The following is a 26,878-nucleotide window of genomic DNA, read 5'->3' on the forward strand; positions in this document are numbered from 1 at the left end:
TCAATCAGATACATGGACATTTTTTTTTCCAAGTCCAAACTTTAATCCAAATTTTTTAGCATGACTTTGAACATTATCTTCAAGGTGTAGATATTATTAAACTCCCTAGCCTAATGTTTATGACACTTGCTCAGCCCCTAGACTCTATTTATGTTCCAGCATACTGAATTAATTTCAGTCAGCAAACTCACATTGTTTTTTCTTGTCATTGGATCAAGAAGCTATCCACAATCATTTAACTGCTTGGCAAACTCTTTTCAATCCTTAAGACTTGGTTCAGTCACCTTTGCTATGAAGCCTTGCTGAATGCCCTCTCCACTAGGTTCTATACAGAGCAGTCTTCACCGTATTGCATTGTAAACATTTGCACCCCACCTAGGTGGAGATCCACATCTACTCACCTGGTATCCTTGATCCTCTTTAGTCCCAAGGCTGATGTATGAATCTCTTCTCCCTATACCATGCCCAGTTTCCAAAATTCCAGAGAGATTAACGTGAATTCACATGTATGCATTTAAAGTACAATTACCAAGAGGTTTAGAGTAATCTCTTTCTCTTTTGTCGGGGCGGCGGTGGGGGGGGGGGGATGAAAATGGTGAATATGGAAGTTGTGTATGACAAACTTTTATTATCTGTATTTTACATTTTGAATTAATTTTTTAAAATTTACAGAAAAGTTACATTACCTTTATAATCAGAAAAATGCCCAACTGTGTCATAGCAACAATAGTATTTTCACTTGTGATGAAAAGACTTGAATCTATATATCTTGCATTTTCTATCACTTTTCTTTCTGAATTAACATGAAGAAAGATCAATCTTCTTCTTTTGGATATATTTTGCAGCAATTTTTACATTTTTCTTTCTTTTAATATATTTGTCTGTATAGAGACAGGGTGTTACTATGTTGCCCTGACTGGTCTCAAACTCTTAGCCTCAAGGGATCCTCCACCTTGGCCTCCCAAAGTGCTGGGATTACAGGTATGAGCCACTGTGCCGGGCCAATTTTTACAATTTTTATCCAGTAGCAGTGGAGGCCTTGGCAAGACTGATTCATTCATTCATTCATTTGTTGATTTTGGGGCTGGGGTAGTACATTCACATGGCTCAACATTTGAAGATACAAAACTCTCCTTTCTCACCTCTCTGCCAGGTCACTCTTGTGTTCCGCAGAGGCACATCTGTATTAGTTTCTTCCACCTCCTTCCCAAAGTATATTTTCTTTTTTTTTTTGTTTTTGAGTTGGAGTCTCACTGTGTTGCCCAGGCAATTTTGCAGTCGTGGCTCACTGCAATCTCCACCTCCCAAGTTCAAGCAATTCCCCTGCCTCAGCCTTTGGAGTAGGTGGGATTACAGGTGCCTGCCACTACACCTGGCTAATTTTTGTATTTTTAGTAGAGATGGGGTTTCACCCTATTGGCCAGGCTGGTCTCTTGGCCAGGCTGGTCTCAAACTCCTGACCTTGTGATCCACCTGCCTTGGCCTCCCAAAGTGATGGGATTACACTTGTGAGCCACTGTGCCCTCCTGAGGCGTATTTTTAAGCAAATGTTCTCAAATATTTCTTATCTAAAAAAACTACTTGTCTTGGCCTGGGCTGCCACAACAAAATGCCATAGAGTAGGTGGCTTAAACAACAAAATTTTATTTTCCCTGAGTTCTGGAGGCTCGGTGTGCAAGTTCAGAGGGTGGGCGACATCAGATTCTGACGAGGGCTCTCTTCCTCACAGACAGAATTCTAACCTCACATGGCAGAGCGTGAGAGTTACCAAGCTGTTCGGCCTCTCTTCTTAATGAGAGCACTAATCCCATCATGAAGGCTTCACCCTCATGACCTCATCTAAACCTAATTACCTCCCAAAGCCCCATCTCCAAACATCACCCCAGCTGGGTGAGAACCTCGATATATGAACTTGGGGAATTGGGGGAAAATAAACATTCAAACCGTAGCAATACTTAAATATAAAAAAAAATAAAAATAAAAAAGACTTGTGTGCAATACCATTCTTTTCCTTCCAAAATGGAGTTTACCGAAATATAAATATGATGCTTTTCAGAGCACATACCTGCCCTGCTCTCCTTTCCAGTTTTTTTTTTTTTTTTCGTACCACCTCTAGGGTAGTTTTACTAAACTGCGGTTCTAAGGCTGTGTGTACCTCTCCTGCTCAGATCCTTCGGAACAGTGTTCAGCCTCAGGATTCTGACTCCAAACTCCCTTTTCTGACTTTAACGTCACAGGATGCAGCACTCCCTGCATTTTACCATGGGGGGCACCCTGAATTACTTGGATTGACTTTCTGGCCTCTGTGCTTTACTCATACAATTTCCTCTGTATAGAAGGCCCACACCACAATTCTTTCCCCAGCATTGGCTCAAATTTGCATTAGCAATTTCCTCCTCTGTGTTCTCACATCGCTCTATAAAGTAAGTTGCAAGGTGAGTAGCAGAAGAGAATCCTCAGTAATCATCGTGCTCCCCTACTCTCAACACCCCCAGCAGTAATTGAATCTTATTCATTTTTGTGTCGATGAAGCACAGTGTTGCACTTTAGAGACACTACATAGAAGTTGGTCCAAAGGGTAATAAATTGTATTTGCCAAGATGATAACATGGATTTACAGTAAGCTCTGAAACTTTATAAAGATGATTGAGTTAAATTGGTACACCTAGCGTCACAGGTGTGGAAGCTTGTGGTCTTCTTTATGTTGAAGGTAAAATGGATATAATGAATTAGTTGCCATTTTTAGATGATACAGAAATTGGATTCCTTGCTTAAGCCTCTCAAAGAGAAAGACATATTAAAATTGATAAAGCCAGTACCATAAACTGCACAGAACAGCCTAGAGCCTGAGAGCATTTCTTTGGGGCAGTTTTCATTTAAAAAATGAAGTTTGGATTTTAAAAGTAAGTTTTAAAAGTTATTAGGCTCCAGCAGGAGTTCTTAAATTCCTGCCTCCGCCATGAATCCCAAATGCTCTGCCTCTGTCACCTAGGAGCAAAAATTATCAAGATTGAGCCAGATGCAATGTATAGCACCGGAAGATAGACGCAGCTCATTGTATAAAAAGGTATTAAACACTTAAATGCATGTGATATAGTCTATATCACAAGGATAAGGAAGTTCCATTCCATATCCTAATTTGGGTCTTCTAATACATATTTGTAGTGGGTGTGGCAATCAATCTTTGTTCTATGTCCTATTAGGGTCAATGCAACTAAAAATCCTTAAAATGGAGACTTTTATTATGTCTAGCTCTGTTTTATTTATTTTAAAAAGCCTTCAGAATAGTGCTTAGGTTGAGCTGGTGCTTACACCTGTAATCCCAGCACATTGGGAGGCCAAGGCAGGAGGATCAATGGAGCCTAGGATTGGAGGCCAGCTAGGGCACCATGAGGAGACTCTGTCTCTGCAAACAAGCAGAAGAAAGAAAGGGAGAAAGAGAGAGAGAGAAAGAAAGAGAAAGAAAAAGAAAAGAAAAAAGAGAGAGGGAGGGAGAAAGGAAGGGAAGGAAGGAAGGAAAAGAGGGAGGGAAAAAGATATTTAAGTGCAATAAATGCAGAAATCTCTCAAGGATATTGTGGAGAGCAATGAAGACAGAGTTTTTGACATTGTATTATTTAAAGCATAATTTAAGTCTGTTTTTCTCCCCTCATAGAATTGTGAATTTTTGTGTTTTCATAATATTTAAGCCAGGCGTGAAGCCGGACGTTGTGCCCAGTGCCTGTAGTCGCAGCTACTCCGGAGGCTGAGGCCGACGGCTTGAGCCCAGGAGTGGGAGGCCAGAATGAGCAATGTGATGAGACCCAGTCTCTAAAATATGCCTCTCTATATATTTAAAATTCTTATGTGAAAATATTTAAAAATTTAAAACATTTCAAATGTTTTTAATTGTGTAATAAAAATGTAAAATTAATTTAAAATTCAAATGAGGTAGAAACAAAGCACAACGATATAAATAATAAATATTCTTTTACATTTTTGAGGCAGTCTGTTGAGTTTTCCATTTCCTTCTTAGGGTGACTGAAATGTGCTCTTTGGAGCCAGCCCGCAAATCATGCATTTAGAAAAACATAACAAGACACTGCTAACCCTAAGTATTAGAAGTTAAAGTAATCTGAATGTAAACACAATATCCCTTTTTTGTTTTCAGTGATGAGCTATTCTGAGTGCAATAAATTTGAACTGTGGCAATGCTGGGAGAAAAAACTTAAAAAAAATAACGGAGCAAATTGTAGCTTCCCGCTCCGCTGACTAGAAACAGTAGGACGACACTCTCCGGGCTGGAGGAGAGCGCCCGCCCTCCTGCTTTTTCTCCAGCCGCTCTTTCCTCTTTCTTTCGCGCTCTACCCACCCACGAGGCCTGCCCAAGCGTAGCTGGGCTCTGATTGGCTGCTTTGAAAGTCTACGGGTTACCTGATTGGTGGATCTGGGACCCTTTAGCGCGGCGAGTTTGAAACTGCTCGCACTTCGCTTCAAAGTTGGCTCTTGGAAGTTGAGCGGAAAGCGACGCGGCTGTGGTAGTTGCCTCTGCGGCTGCCGTGGGATAAAAAGCCAGGTAGAGTGGCTGGTGTCGGGGTCGCGCCTAGAGGCTGGCCCGGGGGCCTCAGAGGGCGAGTATTGAGGAACGGAGTCCTCGTAGGAGGCCAGGCTTGGGGAGCAGGGATCTGCGCAGGGCCAGGCTGGGTCTCTGGAGGGGAGGCAGGGCCTTCGCCTAGGCCGGGGCCTGGGCATGTGAGCCACACCGGGCCGGCTTTACAGGGAGGCTGAGGGAGCTCAGCCGGGGCGTGGGGGTGGCGGTTGGGGCTGCCTGCAGTCAGGGCTCGAGGTCGGCTTCTCTCAGAAACTTCCTGGGGAGGCTTTCGGGTCAAGGTTGAAGCACAGTCCGCTCCCCCACGCTGAGCGCCTGCGAAGTGGCCGGCTCCTTCCTGGACCCGCCCCCTGCGCGCCCTCCCATCCTGCCTCGGGGTGAGAAAGCGGGGCCGCACCTGGGCCAGGTACGGGCGCAGGTTCCTAAAGCCAGGCGGTCCTGAGAAACCGCTCCCGGAACTCGTGGGCCTTCTCCGGCTGGCTCTGCCCACGGCCCCGGCCCACCTGGAGTTCTTAAGAACACTCAGCCCAGGCACTCAACACTCAAGAACAGTGTAGTGCAGTTTTTGTTGTTGTTGTTTTCATTTAAAAAGATATACCTCGGCTTCCTCCTGGATTGATTTTTCTTTGAAGATGAATGAGAAATAGAACTTAAAAACCTATTCAGAGTGGGCTTTCTAAATGATTTTATCGTCAGTGATGCGTGTTAGAAAAATCGAAGTAATTATGCCTGGACTTCTGACGTTTCATTGGCAAACTTCATAGGAAGTTTCAGAGGAAGCCTTGATCTTCTGATTGTCAGCTCTTTTTTTTAACCATTCATTGTGATTCAAGTATACAGCTTTTCTGCTTGTACACTTGACATTGCGTAGGCTATAATTTATTTGTAGAATTGCACTTTTCATTATTTTGTTTTAGCGTGCTTAAGTGGTATTTCCTACTCGTGCAGAAAGTACCTTGAAAGTCTTGAGCATGTTTTTCTGTGACCTCTACAAGCAAAGGAAAAAGATTAAAATTGTCACGTGGGCCACTGTAAACACTTAAACGTTTTTGCCGCTTTAAACACAATCTTCCTAATGAACAGTCTGAACATATTTTAGTTCTATATCTTTAAAAAATCGTGTTTTGAATGATCTTAGGAATATCATAAAGCGGTATAAATTTGTTGAAATATTTCGGTATAACTTTGGAACATGCTGGTACTACTTTAAAGTGTCAAATGGTACATTCCGGGTTTTGTTTGGAAAGAATAGACAAATTGATTTCTGAATTTGAGGGTTATTTTGATTGGAAGACGCTAAATACTATACTAGGATGGAATATACAAATGTTTCCAATGTCTCAGGAGTCAAGAAGGATGGAAAGTTATTGTAGGAGTTCTTACCCCTGTAAATATTTGAATGTAATTAATATTTATGGAACACTTACTATATACTGCAGTATGCACTGTGAGAAATGCTTTATATATAGTATCTCAATACTTAAAACTACTTGAGCTAGTGGCATGTAATTAAGTCAGTTTTTCCCTTCATTTTAGGATCTACCATACCTATTGACTAACTATGGAAGATTATACTAAAATAGAGAAAATTGGAGAAGGTGAGTGGCTTTAGCAATATAAAATTTTTTGGAATGATTCAACAATGCTACTACCAACTTCTGTAATATGAACACATGTAAATATTTATTAAAATTTAACCATTAAGATGTCTTGTAATACCAATGTACATTAATATTTGTTGTTTACATAGTAACTTAAACACAAATTTGTTCATATTTCAAGAGAATCAAAATTATTGAGTCCCTAATGATCCTTCCCCTCACCCTGATAGTCTTACATTCTTTTGATACCCAACACTTACAGCATTACTTTTGTTTTGAAGACACTATTGATAACTTGTACATGTATTGAGGGGCAGAGGTTAGGGCAGCAGCATTATACTAATTTCATAATATATTTTTAGTCTCAGTTATTTTTAAGATGATAAATGTTTTTATTCAGATTTTCTAGACTGGTTACAATAATTGACTTAATCTTCTATTAAGTCAGTCTTAAGTTAATCTTGATATTTAGTTACCTTAAGTATAAATGACCTGTCATATGTACATGTTTAATCTATTCTAAAACTATAACTTATATATATAATCATTCCCTTTCTGTGGTGCTTGAAGGAATCTTTAGCTCTATATATAGCACAAATCATATCCCTTAACCTGTCCCCTTGACTCCCCTAACAGAACATCCAAGTTTCTTTCCAGGAGTTTTGACATTCTCAATTTTCCAAATACAAAATAATTTGCTAATAGAGTCCAGTTTGTATAGGTTCTGCCAGAAGAAAATCCCCAACTATATTTTTAATGTGATCAAAGACCCCACTTGGCAAGAAATAGTAAAAAACAATGGGGCTATACTGGAGGGAATTTAGTGAAATAGGAATGACTAGTTAGCGTGGTGTTAGATTGGATGTGTGTGTATGTATATATATTTTTTAATCACTTAAATACCTAATTCATACCCATTCTAAACGAATTTTGCTGCCAAATTAAAAATATGTGATTAGTGTGTCTAATGCCTTGTAGTATGTTTCTTAAATCTCCAAAGAATTAGTGTTCATTGCAGTTTGGCATAAAAGGAGACTGTTTTTTTTTTTTTTTCCTTCATTTCGTTTTTATTATAGCCTGCTTAATTTACAGCAGGCAGAAAATAAGCTGGGTTTTGTTTTGATCCAAATATTGATGTTTTAAAGGTTGTACACAATATTTGTTAAAAAGAACATATAAAAGTACCTTTTTAGAAATCTCTCTAAGAAAGAAAATACAAAGTTTAACCCCACAAGTTTCCTCTTTTCTAGAATTACAAACTACTGCTACAGTTTTAAATAGACATTTTGTTGTTTAAACTATACATCCAGGAAAATCTAAAAAAATTAAACGTGCATTTAAATGATTGCATAGAAGAATATGAACATTAACTGCAAACAGTAAAGAAATGAAAATTAGAAATACTATCGAATATACAAAGGTTCTAGAATAATCAATCCTTTAAACACATTCCACAAGCAGTATTTAAAATCCATCATTTTATTCTTTACAGGCAAAGCCTAGATTCCAAAAACCAAAATTGAAAAAATTAATCCTCTAAAAGGAATTGTTTCTCCATAATTCTTATATCTGTAAGCAAGCAATCTGATTTTTAAAGATGCTAGCTTTTTATTCTGAAATGAAAGTGGACATGTCAAGTCACTTTTGTCCCCAAAACGATCTTTCAGAGAAATACTAGAAATTATAAATGGTTAAGGATATTACTTCATTTTTAGTCAGATACTACACTGATAATCAAAAACTCAGATGTGACTCTGGCTTAAAACTGACTAATCCGTTTTCCAAAATTATTTTAAATTTCATGGCACCACGTAATGGCCTAGAATGAGTGTTGTCTTTCAACTTGCCTCATATTAAATAAACTGAGGTATGAAAAGCAGGCCTCGCTCATAAAGAGGCAGGCAAATTTTGATACAAATGCACAGGCCAACTGCTGTAAGCATCAAAAAATTTCAGTTCTTTTACACTATGCACGCGCACACACACACACACGCACGCACGCAAACACACACAAAACAGCTGCTTTGAAACAATTTACTCCCTTCTAACAGCAGTAAGAAAACTAAACAACATTATGGTCAGCAATGTTCCTTAAACGTTAGAATAGCTGCATAAGAATATTCCTTTTTCCTTAAAATTATTTTTGTCGTCGACCTCAAATTTTAAGATAAGTTTTTGTGTTTTCTATGTTCCAAATCTTCACAGGAACAAGAAAAAAAGCAGTGAAGCCTCCATGTTTCAGTCAAAAACTCAATCTCCCTGAAAATCCTACCTAACCCAGCTGGCATCATTCCCCAAGACAGTGGGGTTAACAAAAGAACTAATCCACACTTCATCATAAGTAATTATCATGCCCAGCTAATTCTGTCTTTTTAGCAGAGGGGGTTTCATCCTGTTGGTCAGGCTGGTCTCAAATGCCTGACCTCATGACCCACCAGCCTCAGCCTCCCAAGGTGCTGGGATTATAGGCATGAGCCACCACTCCCGGCTCTGCCTAAACATTTTGACAAGACATAAAGGCCCACCCTGAACCTAAAGGTGTCTGAGCAGTCATTGCTGTACTGTGGCTACTACTACACTTTTGTATCATTCTGTCTTATTAGCAAGCTACATTTCTAGGTTAACAGTTCTACCAAATACAAATATGAAAGTTTATTTTTAATGAGACAATGTTGCAAATTATGGTCAACCAACATCTTTTCACCAAATACTTCAAGCATAAAAAATGAGAATCTTTACAAAAAATATACAGAGACACCACAAATTGGTAGCTGCCCATAACATTAAACAAACTGGACTCTTAAGAGTGGCTTCTCAACAGCATATCATTTTAATTATAACCATTGCCTGGTACAGTGAGAACTAACAAATGTTTTTTAAGCATCATTACAACATTGTATTCCTGATAATTTAAGTAAACCAAACTGTGAGTAAATGATACATGCCTAAAAATGACTGTGGTTTATACTATCAGTGGCCACTGGACTTAAGACTAGTCCAAGATCTTGATCTAGATTTTGACCTAGACCTAGACTATGATCTTGACTGAGATTTGGATCTAGGTGGTTCTTTCTTCCTTGATTCCTTTTCAGGTCTTGAGCCAGACTTATAATGTGTTTTGGAATCTGTTTTAGAGGTGCCTCTAAGTTTTGGTGTGAGATGCAGACCTAGAACATGATTTATGATTTAGCCTTCATTTCTTTCTTGGTCTGGGACTTGGACCGTAATCTTGAATTGGATTTAGATCTTGAAAAAGATCGATTTTGGTGTTTGAATCTATCATTGTCGGAATGGCTTCTGCTACGTCGTGGTCTTCCAGTCCATCTACTGTTTCTAGGACTATACGATCTTCTATGTAATCAAAAGACCAAGTTCTTTATCTCCTTTCGTAACTTCGGCTTCTTGAAAGTCTGTATCTGTCATAATCATCATAGCATGAAGAACTGTGCACATTCCTCCCTTCTTCGGCTTTCATCTGATTTGGTGTCTTTCTATCCCCCTGGGCAAACTGTATTTCAATCTGCCGTCCACAAATCTACTTTCTGTCCAAATTATGTAAAGCATCTTTATCATGACGAACATCCTCAAATTGAACATTGAACATAAGCAAATCCTCTTGGACTGCGAGTGTTGAAATCAAGTGGAACATACACATCAACTATAGGACCATAACGACCTAATTCACACTGTAAACCTTCAGACCTGGTGTCGTAGGCCACATTCCTGACGAACAGAGACGTGTTTGGGGGACTCAGGTAGCGGGACATGGTGATGGCGTGTCTTGGCCGGGTGCACTAACGGGTTCAGCAAACCGTCCGCGGCTCAGGCGCTGAAGCCTCAGACATACACAGCCAGAGGGCTCTGCTACGACAACCGCCTCCTCTCTCTCTCTCTTTTTTTTTTTTTTTTTTTTTTTTTTTTTTTTTTTTTTTTTTTTTTTTAAGATGAGGTTTCACCATGTTGGCCAGGCTGGTCTCGAACTCCTGACCTCAGGTGATCCACCGCCCCCCCCCACCCCCAGCCTCCCAAAGTGCTGGGATTACAGGTGTGAGCCACCGCGCCTGGCAAAAGGAGACCTTCTTAAAGTGTAAATATATTATTCTTTAAGATGATAGAACTCCAAGCATACAAGAGAGTACAGATTTGACTCCTGAGAAAAGTACTTTAATTGCTACTACAAATAAGAGCAGTTAAGAAGGGAATTTTAAATTTAATCCGCTACATACATGTAAGTCATAAGACCCCCATTCTTCATTTCTAGCAGTGTGACAGTTGTAAACCCTCTAACTTTTCTGGATCTCACTTTCTCCCTCTGCAAATGGTGATAATTGGACTTACCACAAAAGATACGATTATTCAATGTAACGGTATTATGGAAAGCATTTGAGTGCTTTAACTCAGAAAACCTTCAAATGCTTATCATTTGAAAGTTGTATTATTATTATGAACACTGTTTCTTTACCAGCCTCATCTAATGCCACTCATTTCTAATTTGGATTTCTTCGATGTCCTCAAATGTATCCTGTGACTTGGCCTGTGAGTTTTGGCAATGGCTGTTCTTTCTACCTGGAAGCCAGTCTCTACTGGCTTCATTTTTTTTTTTTTTAATCTCCTCGTCTAGTCTAAGAGCATTTTGTAGTTCCCTTTGCATCATGCTTAATATCCTTTTTAATTACTGTACCATGGGTCCTTGAGAGCTGGATTTTTGTCTTGTTCACAACTGTTTGCCCACTCCTTGGCAGTAGTGCCCAACGCACAGGAGATACACAAATAGATAATAATAACATCTGTTTTCCTTGTTTGTTTTTCTGAACTTTTTTTTTTTTTTTTTTTTTTTGGTTTTTTTTTTTTTTTCTCCTCCAGTGCCTGATTGGTTTGGATTATGTACTGGATATTATTTTGGAAAAATGAACTTGTGGAAATAATTGGAGGCCTAAATAATCCACACACAATTTTCTTTTGGTTCTTCCAGGTATCTGGTTAAAGTCTAGTAGTAAAGTACTGTTTTTAAAGTTACATTTTTTCCCCTCAACTTTTCATTTTGAACATTTCCAAATCTATAGATACATTGAAAGATTTATGCGTGAACTTGTAATACTTTACCAAGATATTGGTGTTTTGTCATATTTACGTTGTGTGTATGTTAGCATTGTTTATTTTTTATTTTTCTCATTGACAGATTTTAATTGTACATGTTTATGGGGCATGGTTTGGTGATTTGATACATGTGTGTGTTGTATGATCAAATCATAGTAATTAGCCTATCCATCACTTCATTGTTTCTTTGTGGTGAGAACATTCAGATGTTTTTGCATTTTAATGCATTTCAAATAAGTTGTAGAGATGTTCTCCCCCTAAATCTGCGTGTATATTCTGAATATTCACCCAAGGTCATGCCTTTCATGTGGCAGTTAATACCTCTTTAATTCTGATTTAGAATAGTCTCTGCCTTTTCTCTCACTTTGACAGTGAGTCTTGACAACCTAATCCATTTCTTAAATACATCCAGACTTTTCTATTTTAAATATTACAAAAATTGTTCTCTGGCTTCTTCTGAATTACAGAAATCTGAGTGTTGTTATACTAATCCTTGAACTCCTTCCTGTCTTAAGAAAATGTCTTTTTGGATCATGGAGTAGCTGTATCCGTAATAGTGGAACCTTACCTGGCATTTAGTAGGCGTTTGATAAATACTTGCTTAATGAAGGTCTTCTGCTTGTGGGCCTCCATAACTTGATCATATCCTACATATTTTTTTGTTTGTTTGTTTCCTGGGATAAGTCTTCTGTTAGATTTAGACTAATCTCCTGGGCTTACCTGTGTTAATGATTTTTGCTTCCTTAGTTATTCATATTTAGTTAGATACCCTAGAGTATTTCTATCTTTGGAATTCTTAGTTCATTTTGGAGCATATATGATGTATTTAAAAAATAATTTTGGATGATTAATAGAATAGTTCTGCTTTGTTTAATCCCATTCCAGTAGTTCAGTGAGAAGTAATATTATCTCTAAAATTTAACACCTTGAGTGTTGGCCACTGGTTAATCAATTGTTAATTCCGAAAATTAGGATTAGATGAGATTGTACACTTGAGGGAGAAGAAAGGGTGCTAGAAAAACTGAATTTACCATTAACTGCTTATTTGACTGTATTATACAAGTGACTAATCTTCCTGAGATCACTTTAACAGTATGCCAGATGAGTGTGGTACTAGTTTACCTACATTTTGTGTTTAATGTGAGCTTAATATACATCCAAAAAAGTATAGATTTTAAGTGTATGAAGGTTACCTACTTTTAAGGATGGCTGTGAGGATAAAATATAGTCACTTCTCCTTTAACACAGAGTAATTTTGGTTATCAACAAGTTATATATTGATCCACAATTGAAATAATATAAAATGACTTTTATGTAAGTTTATAGTTTTAAAATGACATCGGTATTTAAGAAAACAGACTTTTGTATAGAGTCTCTGTCAAAAAAAGTTAGAACAAAGCTTAAGTAACATCAATTTGCTACTGCTCAAAGGGCTTAATATTCTAACTAAGCAGTTGTTAATTTGCTGGTTGTTAGCCTTTTTGAAATATTGGTACCTTCAGAGAAACTCATAAAAGCTATAGAAGAGGCCTTCTTCCTAATCACTTTTGAAGTTAAACCAATGCCATGGAAAGCAAAACCTATTCAACAACATTTTATGTGTACTTAAGGAGCTCAGGATCTTCCTAAACTTTGACCCAAATTTACAAAGACTTATCTAGGGAATTCAGTGCTGCCACATATATGATGTATTTTAGATAGTCTTCTTGCTTATTACCATTTCATTCCCTGTATCCACCTCCTCCCTCCCTACTGTCCCTTACTATTGACATTGCTCATTACCTGAAGCCAATATATCAAAATCAGTGTTTTCATCAACTTGCAAATGGGTGTGAGGCTTTCCTAATATTTAGTACATATTACGTGCTTTAATAGGTCTAATAAACAAACACCTGGTCTTTTATCATTCTTTTGAGAATGAGGACTGTTTACTGTATTTGAGATACAGATGAAAGTGTTTTGAAAAGCATAAAGCACTGCAGAATTTTCTAAAAGTGTCCTGGTGACTCTTATCAGTAGTATTTCCTGAGCCCACATTTTTACACTATATTTTTTGCCAACTTTATTGCTGGGTAGGATATTGGCAGGAGGTTAATTTTAATTTGCAAATGATCTATTTTCTTCTGTAAAATATGCTGGAACATTAACGGTAATTTAAATGTATAGAAAACTTGTGATGACTACATGAATTATATTTTTAAGCCATACAGATTGTGGCAACTCTCAATTTCTTTTTGGAAGCAATGAGGGTATGAGTAAGATATTTCCCATCTGGCCATGCCAGACATTTCTATCATGTGACCCCTACGGTATTCAATAATCTTAAAATCTTAGTTTGACCAGGTATGGTGGCTCAGCACTTTGCGACGGTGAGGCAGGTGGATTGCTTGAGCTCATGTGTTCCAGACCAGCCTGGGCAACATGGTGTGAAACCCCATCTCTGCCAAAAATTAGCCGGGTGTGGTGGTGCGTGCCTGTAGTTTCAGCTACATGAGAGTCTGAGGATCCCTTGAGCCCAGGAGGTAGAGGTTGTATTGAGCTTTGATTGCCCCACTGCACTCCTGCCTGGTCAAGAGAACAAGACCCTGCCTCAGGGGAAAAAAAAAAAAAAAGATCTTTTAGTTTGTGGGTTGTGTCACACAGTGTATTATTTACTTTGTTTCAGGTACCTATGGAGTTGTGTATAAAGGTAGACACAAAACTACAGGTCAAGTGGTAGCCATGAAAAAAATCAGACTAGAAAGTGAAGAGGAGGGGGTTCCTAGTACTGCAATTCGGGAAATTTCTCTATTAAAGGAACTTCGTCATCCAAATATAGTCAGGTATGGTATGATATCTGAATGTAAGCCATTTTCTGCATGCTATTTTAAATGTAAATTTCAACTTGGAAATCTTTACATTTGCTTAATTTCTTGATCTAGCCTTACTGAGTGGACTAGAACCCTACTATTTTTGTTAGCTGAGAATGCTGCACTTATGTAAAATAGAATAGGCTGTTAAAGCAGGAACAGAGTCACAGGAGCTTGGTAATGTAGATTAATATTTGAGGCTGGAAAAGCAAGGTAAATTGGCCATAGGAATAAAGCCCTTTTTATAGAGCTTTGCCAACTCTCTCTTAGGAGTTCTAGTGCCTGAAGACCCTTCAGTCGGAGTCTTAAGAAAGGCAGCTAGGTCAAATGAAAAAGATTTTTTTCCTTCAAGTATTTGCATTGGGTGTTTTCGGGGGGCTGTCTTCCTAATAGCCTAAGTTAAAATCTAATCGTATTTGGCTGGGGCTGGAGATTGGAAGTAGCTTTTAAGGCCAGATACCACTTAAAAATTTATTTGTGTAATTGACTTCAGTGAAAAGATAAGCTCTGAGCAATTAGTAGCCAATCTAGATATGTTCTTTTGGAATACAGGTTACTTATAAGTAAGCACCTCCTGTTCAAGGCTTAATTTTAAATTATTGCTCTGAGATTCCTTTCCCAAATTTGAGTTTTGTGTTGTCCATTAGGGAAGCTAGTATGTCTTCCCCACTTTTTATTATAGCAACTGTGAAATTATGGAAGGAGTTTTATTTTGTGAAACAGAGGTCAAAAATGTTTGCTGGATTCTTTTTTCATATAATTTTTTTTTTTTCCAGTCTTCAGGATGTGCTTATGCAGGATTCCAGGTTATATCTCATCTTTGAATTTCTTTCCATGGATCTGAAGAAATACTTGGATTCTATCCCTCCTGGCCAATACATGGATTCTTCACTTGTTAAGGTAAAAGCTTGCCTAATTTTATTTTTAATTTTAATTTTTAATAAAATTAATTAAGATATTAATTTTATTAATATTTATGCACTGTGGATATAAAGGGATTATATATAGAAGTCCCTGCATTTTATGGTAATATACTTGAAAAAAGTGTTAGAAAATAGAATAAGAAAAGTCTTTCATTTTTCTCCCTCACAGTTAGTTTATGCAGGTTAGAGTTACCCATGTTATTACCAGATAGTGTTTCTAGTTAAGTAAAAAGTAGTGCCTGAGATAACATAGAAGTGATAAGTATTGTTAGAAACTAGGGTAGTCTGGTCTTTCTTTGGCTGTTAGCTATACAAAGTAATGAAAGCCTAGGGCAGAGTGGTAGTTGTAGGTGTTTTATTCTGGTTTTGAATATGTTTTGGTCAATTTATTGTAGACATTTATTATATTTCAGTTAAATTATAAAATTGTATAGTTTACTGAAGTAATATAAAAGTGTCTTATTCTTACACCAGTTCTACCCAACCACTCTACAGAGGTAGCTGTTGTTAGTTTTATTTGTAATCTTTTACTTGTATGTTCACTTTGTATGTATATAAAGATTTTTTTTACACAAAAGGGAATTATTTGCATATATGTGTGTGTGTGTGTGTGTGTGTGTGTATACATATTTTCCCTTTTTTGTGTAAAATATGACATGTAGATCTATGTCCATTTACATGTCACCTATAATTATTTAAACCACTTCCATATTGATGAACATTTATTTTCCAACTTGGTTATTGTTGCTCTTATTAACAGTACTGCACTGAATGTCCTTATAGATAATTTATCTTTGTATGCAACTTTATAGGATACATTTTTAGAGCTGGAATGATTGATTAAAGATGTTTATTTACATTTTGATAGATATTGCCGATTGCCCTCTAAAAAAACTTGTAGCAATTTACTCTTAAATACTTATGGTGTATAACACTTACTGTTTTAGTACATCATTTCCAAAACTTGGTTTTATCAATCTTTTAACTATTTTACCAATCCATTATGTGAAAAAGGCATATTAATATTGTTTTAATTTTAACACTTCATATTTAGTAATTATAAACAGCCTATACCTATTCGCCACTATTTTTTATTAGGATATTATCTTTAATAATCTTGCATGACTTTTGGACTTTCTGCTTTTATGCATTGCTGAAGTCTTCCTCACTCAAAGATTGTATGTATTAGAACAATTTATGTCAGTATTTTTCTGGTAGATTTAGTAAGTCCTGTCCCGCACACACACTTTTTTGTCTTAAATTCTGTATGGATCAAGATTTATTTTTATTTAAAAGCTAGGATACAGATTTAGCTTTATCTTTTTCCATATGGCTAGCCAGTTGTTCTAACTGGTTTTATGTTCAGGCAATGATGGTTTTACTTAAAATTTTTCAATTTTACAATGAAGTGAAAGTGATGCACATTCACTAGAAACTATACTTCATTTACCCATACAGCCATTCTGTTTTTTCACTTTCAGTACGGTATTCAATAAATAACGAGGTATTCAACACTTCTGACTATATGCTAAGGTATTTTAAACACATTTAAGGTGGGCTACTCTTAGCTATATTTGGTAGGTTAGGTGTTTTCAATGCATTTTCACAAGATATTTTCAACTTAGAATGAGTTTATCTGGATGGAGCATCTGTTATGTTTTGTTTTGTTTTTGAATGCCACTTGTCTTTCTAAGATGGAGCATCTGTATTATTTTCCAATTTCAGACTAAGTAATTTTTCTGTTTACTTTATATTTTTGTAATAGCCATGTTACCTCAAATGACAGTGATGTTGTAAAGCACTTTTCTCTGAACTACTAAGCAGCATTTTATGATAATTTTATCCATTTAAATATATAATCATAATATCTTCTTTGCCATCACTTTTAGAATCTAATTTTTTCAAAAAGGAAATGAATATGTAAAAATGAAAGAGAAGGCCAACCATATTCAAGATAGAAAATAGAGTTAGTTGGTAGAGGTATATAGAATAAAATTCAAGAAATTTCTGTGTAGAAAACCAACTTGTAATTTAAGGATCGGGGACCAAATTTTTTTTAAAAAACTAAATGAGTTCACATGGTTATAGAACTATAGACATATATATATGTCTATAAGGTGAAGATATTCAAGAAACTTCTGTGTAGAAAACCAACTTGTAATTTAAGGATCGGGGACCAAATTTTTTTTAAAAAACTAAATGAGTTCACACGGCTATAGAACTATAGACATATATATATGTCTATAAGGTGAAGATCATTTTCTTAAGTGTACAAATATGATGTTGTATATAAATGGGCTTCCCACCCACAAATGCTTATTAGCCTAAAATGGCCTAACAGCTTTAGTGATTATTTCTTTGCATCCTAATTTTTTATATCTTTGAAATAGATTGATTGTTTAGAAAATCGTATGCTTTACTTAAGTTTCTGACTTTTATTTGCTTTTTCCAGAGTTATTTATACCAAATCCTACAGGGGATTGTGTTTTGTCACTCTAGAAGAGTTCTTCACAGAGACTTAAAACCTCAAAATCTCTTGATTGATGACAAAGGAACAATTAAACTGGCTGATTTTGGCCTTGCCAGAGCTTTTGGAATACCTATTAGAGTATATACACATGAGGTAAGTAGAATAGTGGTTTTTGATGGCTTCTGAATGTGTGTGATTACTAGATTTCTTTCTGTATTTGTGAAGTCAAAAAATAACTCAATAAAAGATATCTACTCTGTGCCAGTATCAGTTTATTGCCTATCAGCTCCAAATTCATTGCATGCTATTTGAAAATGGAATCAAAGCCTTTTAAGTATTTTTTTTTCTTTGCCAGCTGCTGTGTTGTTAAAGTAGAGGGTACTAGAGAGATATGACAGGAGGAAGGGTTTCCCTAGCTACAGTTTTTACATTCTCATTATTTTTTACTTGATTTATATACGTTATTCCCATCCTTTGTTATAGTTTAATTCTTTATATTAAATTCTCCCCACTCAAATCACCATGTCAGTTTCTGTCTCCTGACTGGACCCTCCCTGATTATAGTCAGATTGATTCAAAAACAAGTTTTGTTCCTTAGAGTATATTATTTCTGATACGTTTAGGAATTAATATAATTATGTTTGATCTGTGTTATATTGCTGACTTGGCATTGAGTGTTTCTGAAGGAAAGGGAACATTGTATAGTAAAGGATTATTGAAAAGCTGTCTTCTGTGGAGTTGTCTACCCTTGACCCAGATACTTTCTCCAGATCAAAACTTATAACTGATTATGTGCCTTGGCTGCTTGTTAGCTCTTTTTATCATTTTTTTACATGGCTATATAAATAGATTAAGATTATTTTGTTTCCTTTGTCTTAAACAAATACTATTGACCTCATTTGCTTTGTTCTAAGTTAGAGGCAATATTTTTACCATTATGATAAATATACTAAAATGGTTGGTTAGTTCTAGATCTCTAATAAGCTGTTATTTGACTTATTCATTTTTTATTAACACGTTATTCTACATATTTATGAGGTACAGTGTGGTATTTGGACACATGTATGTAATGTGTATTGATTAAATTGGGGTAGTTAGCATATCCATTGGCCCAAATATTTATTATTTCTTTGTGTTGTGAGCATTTAAAATTCTTTGTTCTGGCTACTTGAAAATTTACAGTAAATTATTAGTAACTGTAGTCACCTTATAGTGCTGTGGAACACTAGAGCTTATTTTTCCTATTGAGCTGTAATTGTATCTATAAACCAGCTTATCTCTAGCTTCCTCTTGTAAGCCCTGAGTAACCACCATTCTACTCTATGGCCGTTAGATCAACTTTTTAAGTTTTCACATATGAGTGAGAACATGTGGTATTTATCTTTCTGTTCCTGGCTTATTTCACGGCTCATCCATGTCGCCATAAATGACAGGATTTCGGACATATACCCAGCAATGGGATTGCTAAATTATGTGGCAGTTCTAGTTGTGGTTTTTTGAGGATCCTCTCAAACGTTTTTCTTAATGGCTCTACTAATTTAAATTCCCATCAACAGTGCATAAGAGTTGCCCTTTCTCTGCATCCTTGTCAGCACTTGTTATTTTTTTGTCTTTTGATGATAATTATTCCAACTGGGTTGTGATAGTTCATTGTGGTTTTGATTTGCATTTCCCTGATGAATAGTGATGTTGAGTACTTTTTCATATACTTGCTGGTCATTTGTATATCTTTTGAGAAAGTTTTATCCAGATCATTTGACCGTCTTTTAAATTGGATTCTTATTGTTATTTTTTGTCATTGAATTTCTTGTATATTCTGGATATTAATTCTTTGTTGGACGAATGATTTACAAATATTTTCTCCCATTCTGCAGATAGTCACTTTGTTCTGTGTTTCTTTTGCTGTTCAGAAGCTTTTTAGTTCGATATAATCCCATTTGTCTATTTGTTGTTGCTGAGACAGGGTCTTTCTCTGCTGCCTATGCTGGAATGCAATGGTGGGAACAGGGTTCACTGCAGCCTCAAACTCCTGGGCTCCAGTGATCCTCCCACATCAGCCACCTGAGTAACTGGAACTATACACAGGCAGACACCATCATGCTAGGCTAATTTTTTAAAGTTTTGCAGAGACGGGGCTCTCAGCATATTTCCCAGACCGTTCTTGAACTCCTGGGCTCATACGATCCTCCCATCTTGGCCTCCCAAAGTGTTGGGATTATAGGCATGCACTGCTGTACCTGGCCTTATTTGTCTATTCTTGATATTGTTGCTTGAGCTTTTGAGGTCTTACCCGTATGATTTTTGTCCAGATCAATATTAATAGTGTTTACCCTGTTTCTTCTAGTAGTTTTATAGTTTAAGGTCTTATTTAATCCATTTTGAGTTCATTTTTGTTTATGGTTGGATATAGGGGTCTAGTTTCATTGTTCTGCATATGGATTATTCAGTTTTCCCAACACCATTTATTAAAGAGATTAGCTTTTCCCTAGTGAATATTCTTGTCATCTTTCTCAAAAATGAGTTGACTATAAATACATGGATTTACTTCTGTATTCTCTTTTCTATTCTATTGGTCTATGCATCTGTTTTTATGCTAATCATGCTGTTTTGGTTTCTATAGCTTTGTAATACATTTTTGAAGTCAAGTGGTATGATATCTTCAGCTTTGTTCTTTTTGCTCAGAATAGCTTTAGCTATTTCAGGGTTTTTTTTTTTTTTTTTTTTTTTTTTTTTTTTTTTTTTTTTTTTTTTTTTTTTTTTTTTTTTTTTTTTTTTTTTTCCTTGGTTCTATATGAATTTTAGGATTTCTTTTTATTTCTGTGAAGAATGTCCTTGATATTTTGATGGCGATTGCATTGAATTTGTAGATTGCATTGGGTGGTAATATGGTCACTTTTATATTAATTCTTCCAATTCATGAACATGGGATGTCTTGTCTTTTTTTGTATCTTCCTAAATTTCTTTCATCAATGTTTTAAGTTTTTAGTGTAGAGTTTATACATCTCCTCGGTTAAATTTATTCCTAGGTTTTTAAAAGTATTCTTTGTAGCCATTGCAGATTAGATTGCTTTCTTGATTTCTTTTTCAGCTAGTTGGTTACTGGTGTATAGAAATTGTTAATTTTTGTGTGCTGATTTTGATTTTATATACTGTGATTTTGTTAATCAGTTCTAAGAATTTTTGGTGTAGTCTTTAAGTTTTTCTATATATAAGATCATCTCTGCACACAGGGACAATTTGACTTGCTCCTTTGCAATTTGGATCCTCCTTCCTTATTTCCTTCCTCCCCTCCCTTCCTGCACTTTGTTCAGTGTTACCCCAAATCAATGATTTTGGTTTTTCAGCAGGGTTGGTGGGGGGTGGGGGAGATAAGGCTCTGTATAACTGCCTTGATCTTTAGTAATTTGGAAAGCAAAAGAAAATTTATTATGCTTTTATCTTTTTTCTTCTAATGAATAGAACTTAGAAATGAAATATTGATCTTAATTGTGTGTACTTTTAATTGATTTAAACAATATTATTGGTGATAGTCATACAACCTTTAAAGGACAGGCCTAGTAAAAATATAAATGTTCAAGTTTAGGTAATTTTATGCACCACATTTATTCATTGTAAAAATTTGCTTTTTGATAGGTAGTAACACTCTGGTACAGATCACCGGAAGTATTGCTGGGGTCAGCTCGTTACTCGACTCCAGTTGACATTTGGAGTATAGGCACCATATTTGCTGAACTAGCAACTAAGAAACCACTTTTCCATGGGGATTCAGAAATTGATCAGCTCTTCAGGATTTTCAGGTAGAGCTATTAAAAACTCAAATAATAAAGGTAACATGTAACAATGAGATTACATTTATGCTTTAAGAAATTTTTGTTTAACTGTTTTTTAGAGCTTTGGGCACTCCCAATAATGAAGTCTGGCCAGAAGTGGAATCTTTACAGGATTATAAGAATACATTTCCCAAGTGGAAACCAGGAAGCCTAGCATCCCATGTCAAAAACTTGGATGAAAATGGCTTGGATTTGCTCTCAGTAAGGAGTGCCCTTTATACTAACTTTCAAATTATTGATGATTCTGAATGTATTCAATTCTTTCTTTTACCTAGGAAGTAGGAAGAAAACAAACATTTTTGAGCTAGGTGTCTTATGTACATTGTATTATACCAGCTTCATTTTAGATATCAAGAGGCGCTAGTGACTTTGAGAGGAGGATTTAGCATTAGTTCTTGTTTTTTATCTGTCAAGTAGCTATGGACATTCTGAAGGAGAGGCCAGGGTTAATACACATTTTTGTTGTTTTTAAATTGCTGAACTATAGTGGCTTTCCTTTCTAGCATTTTTGTCACTACTGAGCCTACTTAGTTTATGCTAGACATAAGGGTTTTCTTATTGGTTGATATTTTTAATTATTAAAGTCATCGTCTGAATAAGCTTTATTTCTCCCTTTGTACCTAGCTTCTCCATCAGAAAGATCTATTGTTATACCATTGTATATATTTTCTCATTGGTCTTTGGGTTTCTTTCACAGTTTAAGACTTCATTATGCCACCAAATTAAGCTTAGATTTCTCCCAAATCAAATACTATAAATCAGATTCCTTAGTCTAGCCACAACTGACATATCTTGAAGTGGATAAATCTTTGTTGCTGGCATTGTTCTGAGCATCATAGCTTGTTTAGCAGTATGGCATCACTGTCTTTTACTCTCTAGATGTCAGTAATATAGTCTTCACACTTAGGACAATCAAAAGTGTCTCCAGATATTGCCAAATATCTCCTGATGGGCAAAGTCTACCCTGGTTGAGAACCATTAATGTAAATTAAACTGATTTGAAATTTGAACTTTATCATTTCTTAGCTCTGTGAACTTGGGCAAGTTACTTCCCTTTGAGCCTCAGTGTCCTCATTTGTAAGATGGCACTAATACCTACTTTTAGTTGTGAGAATTGAGTACCATGATTTATCTGTAGCAGTTTGTATGGTGCTGGTTACATGAGAGTTCAGATGGTAACTAGTTAGTAAAATCTCTAGTCTGCTTGTTGATTTTATTTTGTTTTTTAAGATTAGTGTTTCTTAAAGATCAAATTTAGCATCACTCCTAAACTTTATTTAGCTTTTCCTGGTGGGGCGTAAACTAACTTTAACACTAGGTTATCTGACCGTAATTCATTTAGTGACTCATTTTTAGCTATTTTTATAACACATTGTGCTGTGGAGGGGTTTATTTGGAACTTGTTGAACGCTACATCAGAAACTGCCATAGTTAATTGCCATTTCAAGTATGTTGTAAATAAAATAACTCAGGATGCCGTTTAATTCTCAGTGTAAATATAATTAACTAGTCATCTTTCCTAAATTTATGTCTTGGTTTTAAAGCTATTTATGGATGCTTGAGTCTTACCGTAATTGATAAAGAGGTTACTGAGAATATCTATGATGTATGAAGTGGGTTATTCTAGAACTAAAGGGTGAAATGTAGGGGATGAGACATTTGTGTGGTTTGGTGTTAAATTAATGGAAATGCTCATTTAATAGATATTCACTGATAGTTTTGGTTTATTGCTAGAAAAGTTAAGGCTTTACGAGGATTTTGTAAACAATGGTTTATTTCATAAATAAGTATCTCATTTTCATTTTTCTCCCAGAAAATGTTAATCTACGATCCAGCCAAAAGAATTTCTGGCAAAATGGCACTGAATCATCCATATTTTCATGATTTGGACAATCAGATTAAGAAGATGTAGCTTTCTGACAAAAAGTTTCCACATCTTATATCAAGAACAGATAGTTGTGTTTTTATTGTTAACTCTGTCTATTTTTGTCTTATATATTTCTCTGTTGTCAAACTTAAGCTGTACTTCATCTTCTAATTTCAAAAGTATAACTTAAAATGTAAATATTCTATATGAATTTAAATATAATTCTGTATATGTGTGTAGGTCTCATTGTACCAACTATTTGTTACTATAATAAAACTATAATATTGATGTCAGGAACTGGGAAAAAGTTTGAGTTGGCTTAAATCATCTCAGTCCTTACGGCAGTTGTATTTTCCTGTAGTTGGAACTACTAAAGTTTAGGAAAGTGCTAAGTTCAAGTTTCATAATGCTTTGAAGTATTTTTATGCTCTGAATGTTTAAATATTCTCATCAGTTTCTTGCCATGTGACAAATATGCAACCTGCCTAAAGATGAATATTTTTCTCCTGATAATTTAATTTTTGACCTAAATGTTTAAGCAGTCAGAATGAGAAAACCATACAGATTTGAGAAATGATGCTAAATTTATAGGAGTTTTCAGTAACTTAAAAAGCTGACCTGAGAGCATTGCCAACGTTTGCTAAGTCTTACAAAGATCAAGGGCTGTCCGCAACAGTTTTGAAAATATATGAACCATCCTATTTTTAGGTAGGTTTTGAAAGCTTTTTGTCTAAGTGAATTCTTTATGCCTTGGTTGGAGTAATAACTAAAGGAGTTGCTTATCTTGGCTTTCAAGTCTGAGTTTAAAACTACACATTTTGACATAGTATTTATTAGTAGCCTTCTAAAAAGGTTCTAATGTATAAATATTTAGCTAAAATTACTAGCTTTGGGAATTGTTTAATAATACTGCTTATTGTGATTCTTACCAATAAGCAGCCTGATTTGAATTATTTGCTGCAATCAAGAGAAATGTACAATAGTTGTATTACTTTTTTACTGTACTCTATTCTTTTTTCAACCAAATCTCGATTTTTCCTCCTGGTTAATGGGCTAGAATGTACATTGCTGGGTTACTGATTTTTACACTGTACTGATGGGATGTGTAAATGAGGGATCTGTCTAATCCGTCTTGTCTTGGAAATTTTGCATTCTGAAGCAAAAAATGTGGGTCACTTTCTTCAGCAGTGGGACCTTTTAAGATTGGTGGTTTGGTTGTCTTGTTCTGTGGTCTTTGGTGGAAGCTAGTTTGTTGTAAGAGAATGTAGAGCCTATTAATGGAAGTCATTTGGGGTTATAATGTGGAGGGTTGTTCAGGACTGCATGGCAGGAATTTGGCAAATGAAAGGTAACACTAAAGGTTGGAGATGGTCTAATGGCATATCCACAGGTTTGTGTTACCTTACCTATGAAATGAGGCATTGAATTAGATCTGCTTTTCAAATTGTGGATTGTAACCCTTTAGTGATACAGGACCAGCATTAACCACCAACCCCTTTTCTACCCCAGTATAGAACAGAAACTATCAGTGTATCCAATACAATTATTTATTTGTTTTTTTTCAGTAATATATAGATACATGGGTGATAGAAATGCGTGAGGCTTTGTAGATAATGTAGAAACAGCATGCAACCTTACCACTCTTGCACGGAGTCCAAGTGTCCGAAAAGTCAATAATGCATCAAATTAGAACTGACTTGGTAGACCAGGGAAATGAGGTAGATGGTAGGACACTGTCTTCACTTGCTATAATGACTGAACTACTTTTGATCCTGTGTCAACTTCAATGAGTAGGTTAAATGCTACTGAATTGTGTCCTCATCTCAAATGTATTTTTAAATTAGTTTGTGCTGTGGTACTTCTGATTAATTTTAAAATGGAACTTGTTTCTAGGCCAGTGATCCTTAAGTCTGTGATGTGCTGGAAACATCCAGAAGCTAATTCTGGCACTACCCTGAATTCAGATTTTGAAAATTGGGAAATGTATCCCAATAATATATTTTTTCAAAAGTTTCCCAAGCTGATTTAAATGAATTCCGTTGGCATCAGTTGGTGGTGAATTTGATCATTTGGGTCCTTTATCTGGTTTTAGTTGTCCCAAAACTTCATGCAATATCTTTAAGTTACTCTTTCTGAGTCTGTACTCTTTAGTATAGGGAAAAAGCTGTACATACATATAGTCACCAGTATAAGACTTAATATACATGAGCACAGCAATGAAGTCTTTACTAATTTATCTGGGCATGGCATATATAAGTTAAAAGTTTTGAAAAAATAGTATTTGAGAATTTAATGGCCCAATAAAGAGCCATTTGGGGACTTAGATTAACAGGGTAAAATAGTTTTTAATTATTACAGTAAAATATTTTCAAGCCCTTGAGACTTGAAAACATTTGTGTAGAATTTTTTTAACATTAGTTCCTTTAGCAAACTGTAGTTCATATGTCAACTTTAGTCTCATTCCTGTTTAAATAATTGCCATATTTAAATGAGTCAGTGAGTTTTCACAGGACCATAGAATCATTCTGCATTGCAGACAAAGATGTGTTTGGGATGTGGAGTGAAGAGAGGAGAGCTGACGCCTTGGCCCATGCCTGTAATCCCAGCACTTTGGGAGGCTGAGGTGGGCATATCATGAGGCCAGGAGATCAAGACCATCTGGCCAAAATGGTGAAGGTTGCAGTGAGCCGAGACTGCGCCACTGCACCCCAGCCTGGAGACAGAGCAAGACTCCATCTCAAAAACAAAAACAAACAAAAAAAAAAGAGGAGAGGACATTGTTTAAATGGGTTTGGGACCAGATGGCTAGAGTGAAACATGACTAATGGGAACAATGAAAGGATCAAGGGGTAAATTAAAGCATAAAAGACTGCAGAGGGAGAGGTATTTCAGACTAAAAAATAAGGCCCAGGAGAAGGAAAAGTGGGAAAGTGATGGTATTGGCATGGATTGTGACTTGTTATGGGTAGGAGATGAAATTTAATGGATTTGGAAGCAATAGTACACATTGTCATCTCTGCCATAGTATAAATTGCATGTGTCTAAGATGCCTTAAAACCTTCAAAAGAAATGTACCTGGACTGGGCACAGTAGCTCATGCCTGTAATCCTAGCACTTTGGGAGGCTGTGGGAGAGTCGCTCAGGAGTTTGAGACCAGCCAGGACAACATGGCAAGACCTCATCTCTTAAAAAAAAATTAAAATGTACCTGAGAGTCATGGACTAAAGGAATCACAAGTAATAGCATTTTAGAAGCAATAACAACGTTTTAAATCAATAGTTGCATTTTAGAATGCTGAAGATCAGTGGTTTCACACTTGGATTAAGATCTGAAGAACTTGAAACAGATTGCTGAACCCATTCTGTTTTCCAATTCAGTGGACCTGTTGTGGCCTAAGAATATACTTTGCTAACAAGTTCCCAGGTAATGATGCTGATGGTTAAGGGACCACACTCTGAGAAATCACTACATAGGCAGTTCTCAGAATTCTAGAGAGCTAAACAGAAGCTCAGCTGTTTGGTCAGCTTGCCAGGTGTGCAGACAAAGCACAGGTACAGAAGGAGAAATCAAAGGTCAGGCTACACTTAGATTCAGCCTCTAAGTATTTCATTGTTACCCCTGAGAAGTGTGTAGTATGATGCGAAGATTCCTGG

At 36.1% G+C, this 26,878-nt stretch overlaps 1 protein-coding gene and 1 pseudogene across 2 annotated transcripts; one reads left to right on the forward strand and one right to left on the reverse strand.

The window, feature by feature from the left end:
- Nucleotides 1-4,362: 4,362 nt before the first annotated feature.
- CDK1 (cyclin dependent kinase 1) lies at nt 4,363-24,132 on the forward strand. Of its 2 annotated transcripts, none has more exons than XM_017542295.2 (8): nt 4,363-4,517; nt 6,125-6,186; nt 13,952-14,108; nt 14,912-15,035; nt 17,511-17,681; nt 21,162-21,325; nt 21,418-21,559; nt 23,172-24,132. In XM_017542295.2, exons 2-8 carry the CDS (start codon nt 6,150-6,152, stop codon nt 23,268-23,270), a joined length of 894 nt encoding a protein of 297 aa, XP_017397784.1. In that variant the 5' UTR covers nt 4,363-4,517; nt 6,125-6,149; the 3' UTR covers nt 23,271-24,132. The 2 variants fall into 2 exon arrangements, with proteins under 2 accessions (XP_017397784.1, XP_017397783.1); XM_017542294.2 differs by having other exon boundaries at nt 4,365-4,555.
- On the reverse strand, nt 8,837-9,956 carry LOC108313765 (annotated as a pseudogene).
- Nucleotides 24,133-26,878: the final 2,746 nt, after the last annotated feature.

Source organism: Cebus imitator, unplaced genomic scaffold (genome assembly GCF_001604975.1).
Source record: "Cebus imitator isolate Cc_AM_T3 unplaced genomic scaffold, Cebus_imitator-1.0 Scaffold142, whole genome shotgun sequence".
NCBI lineage: Eukaryota > Metazoa > Chordata > Mammalia > Primates > Cebidae > Cebus > Cebus imitator.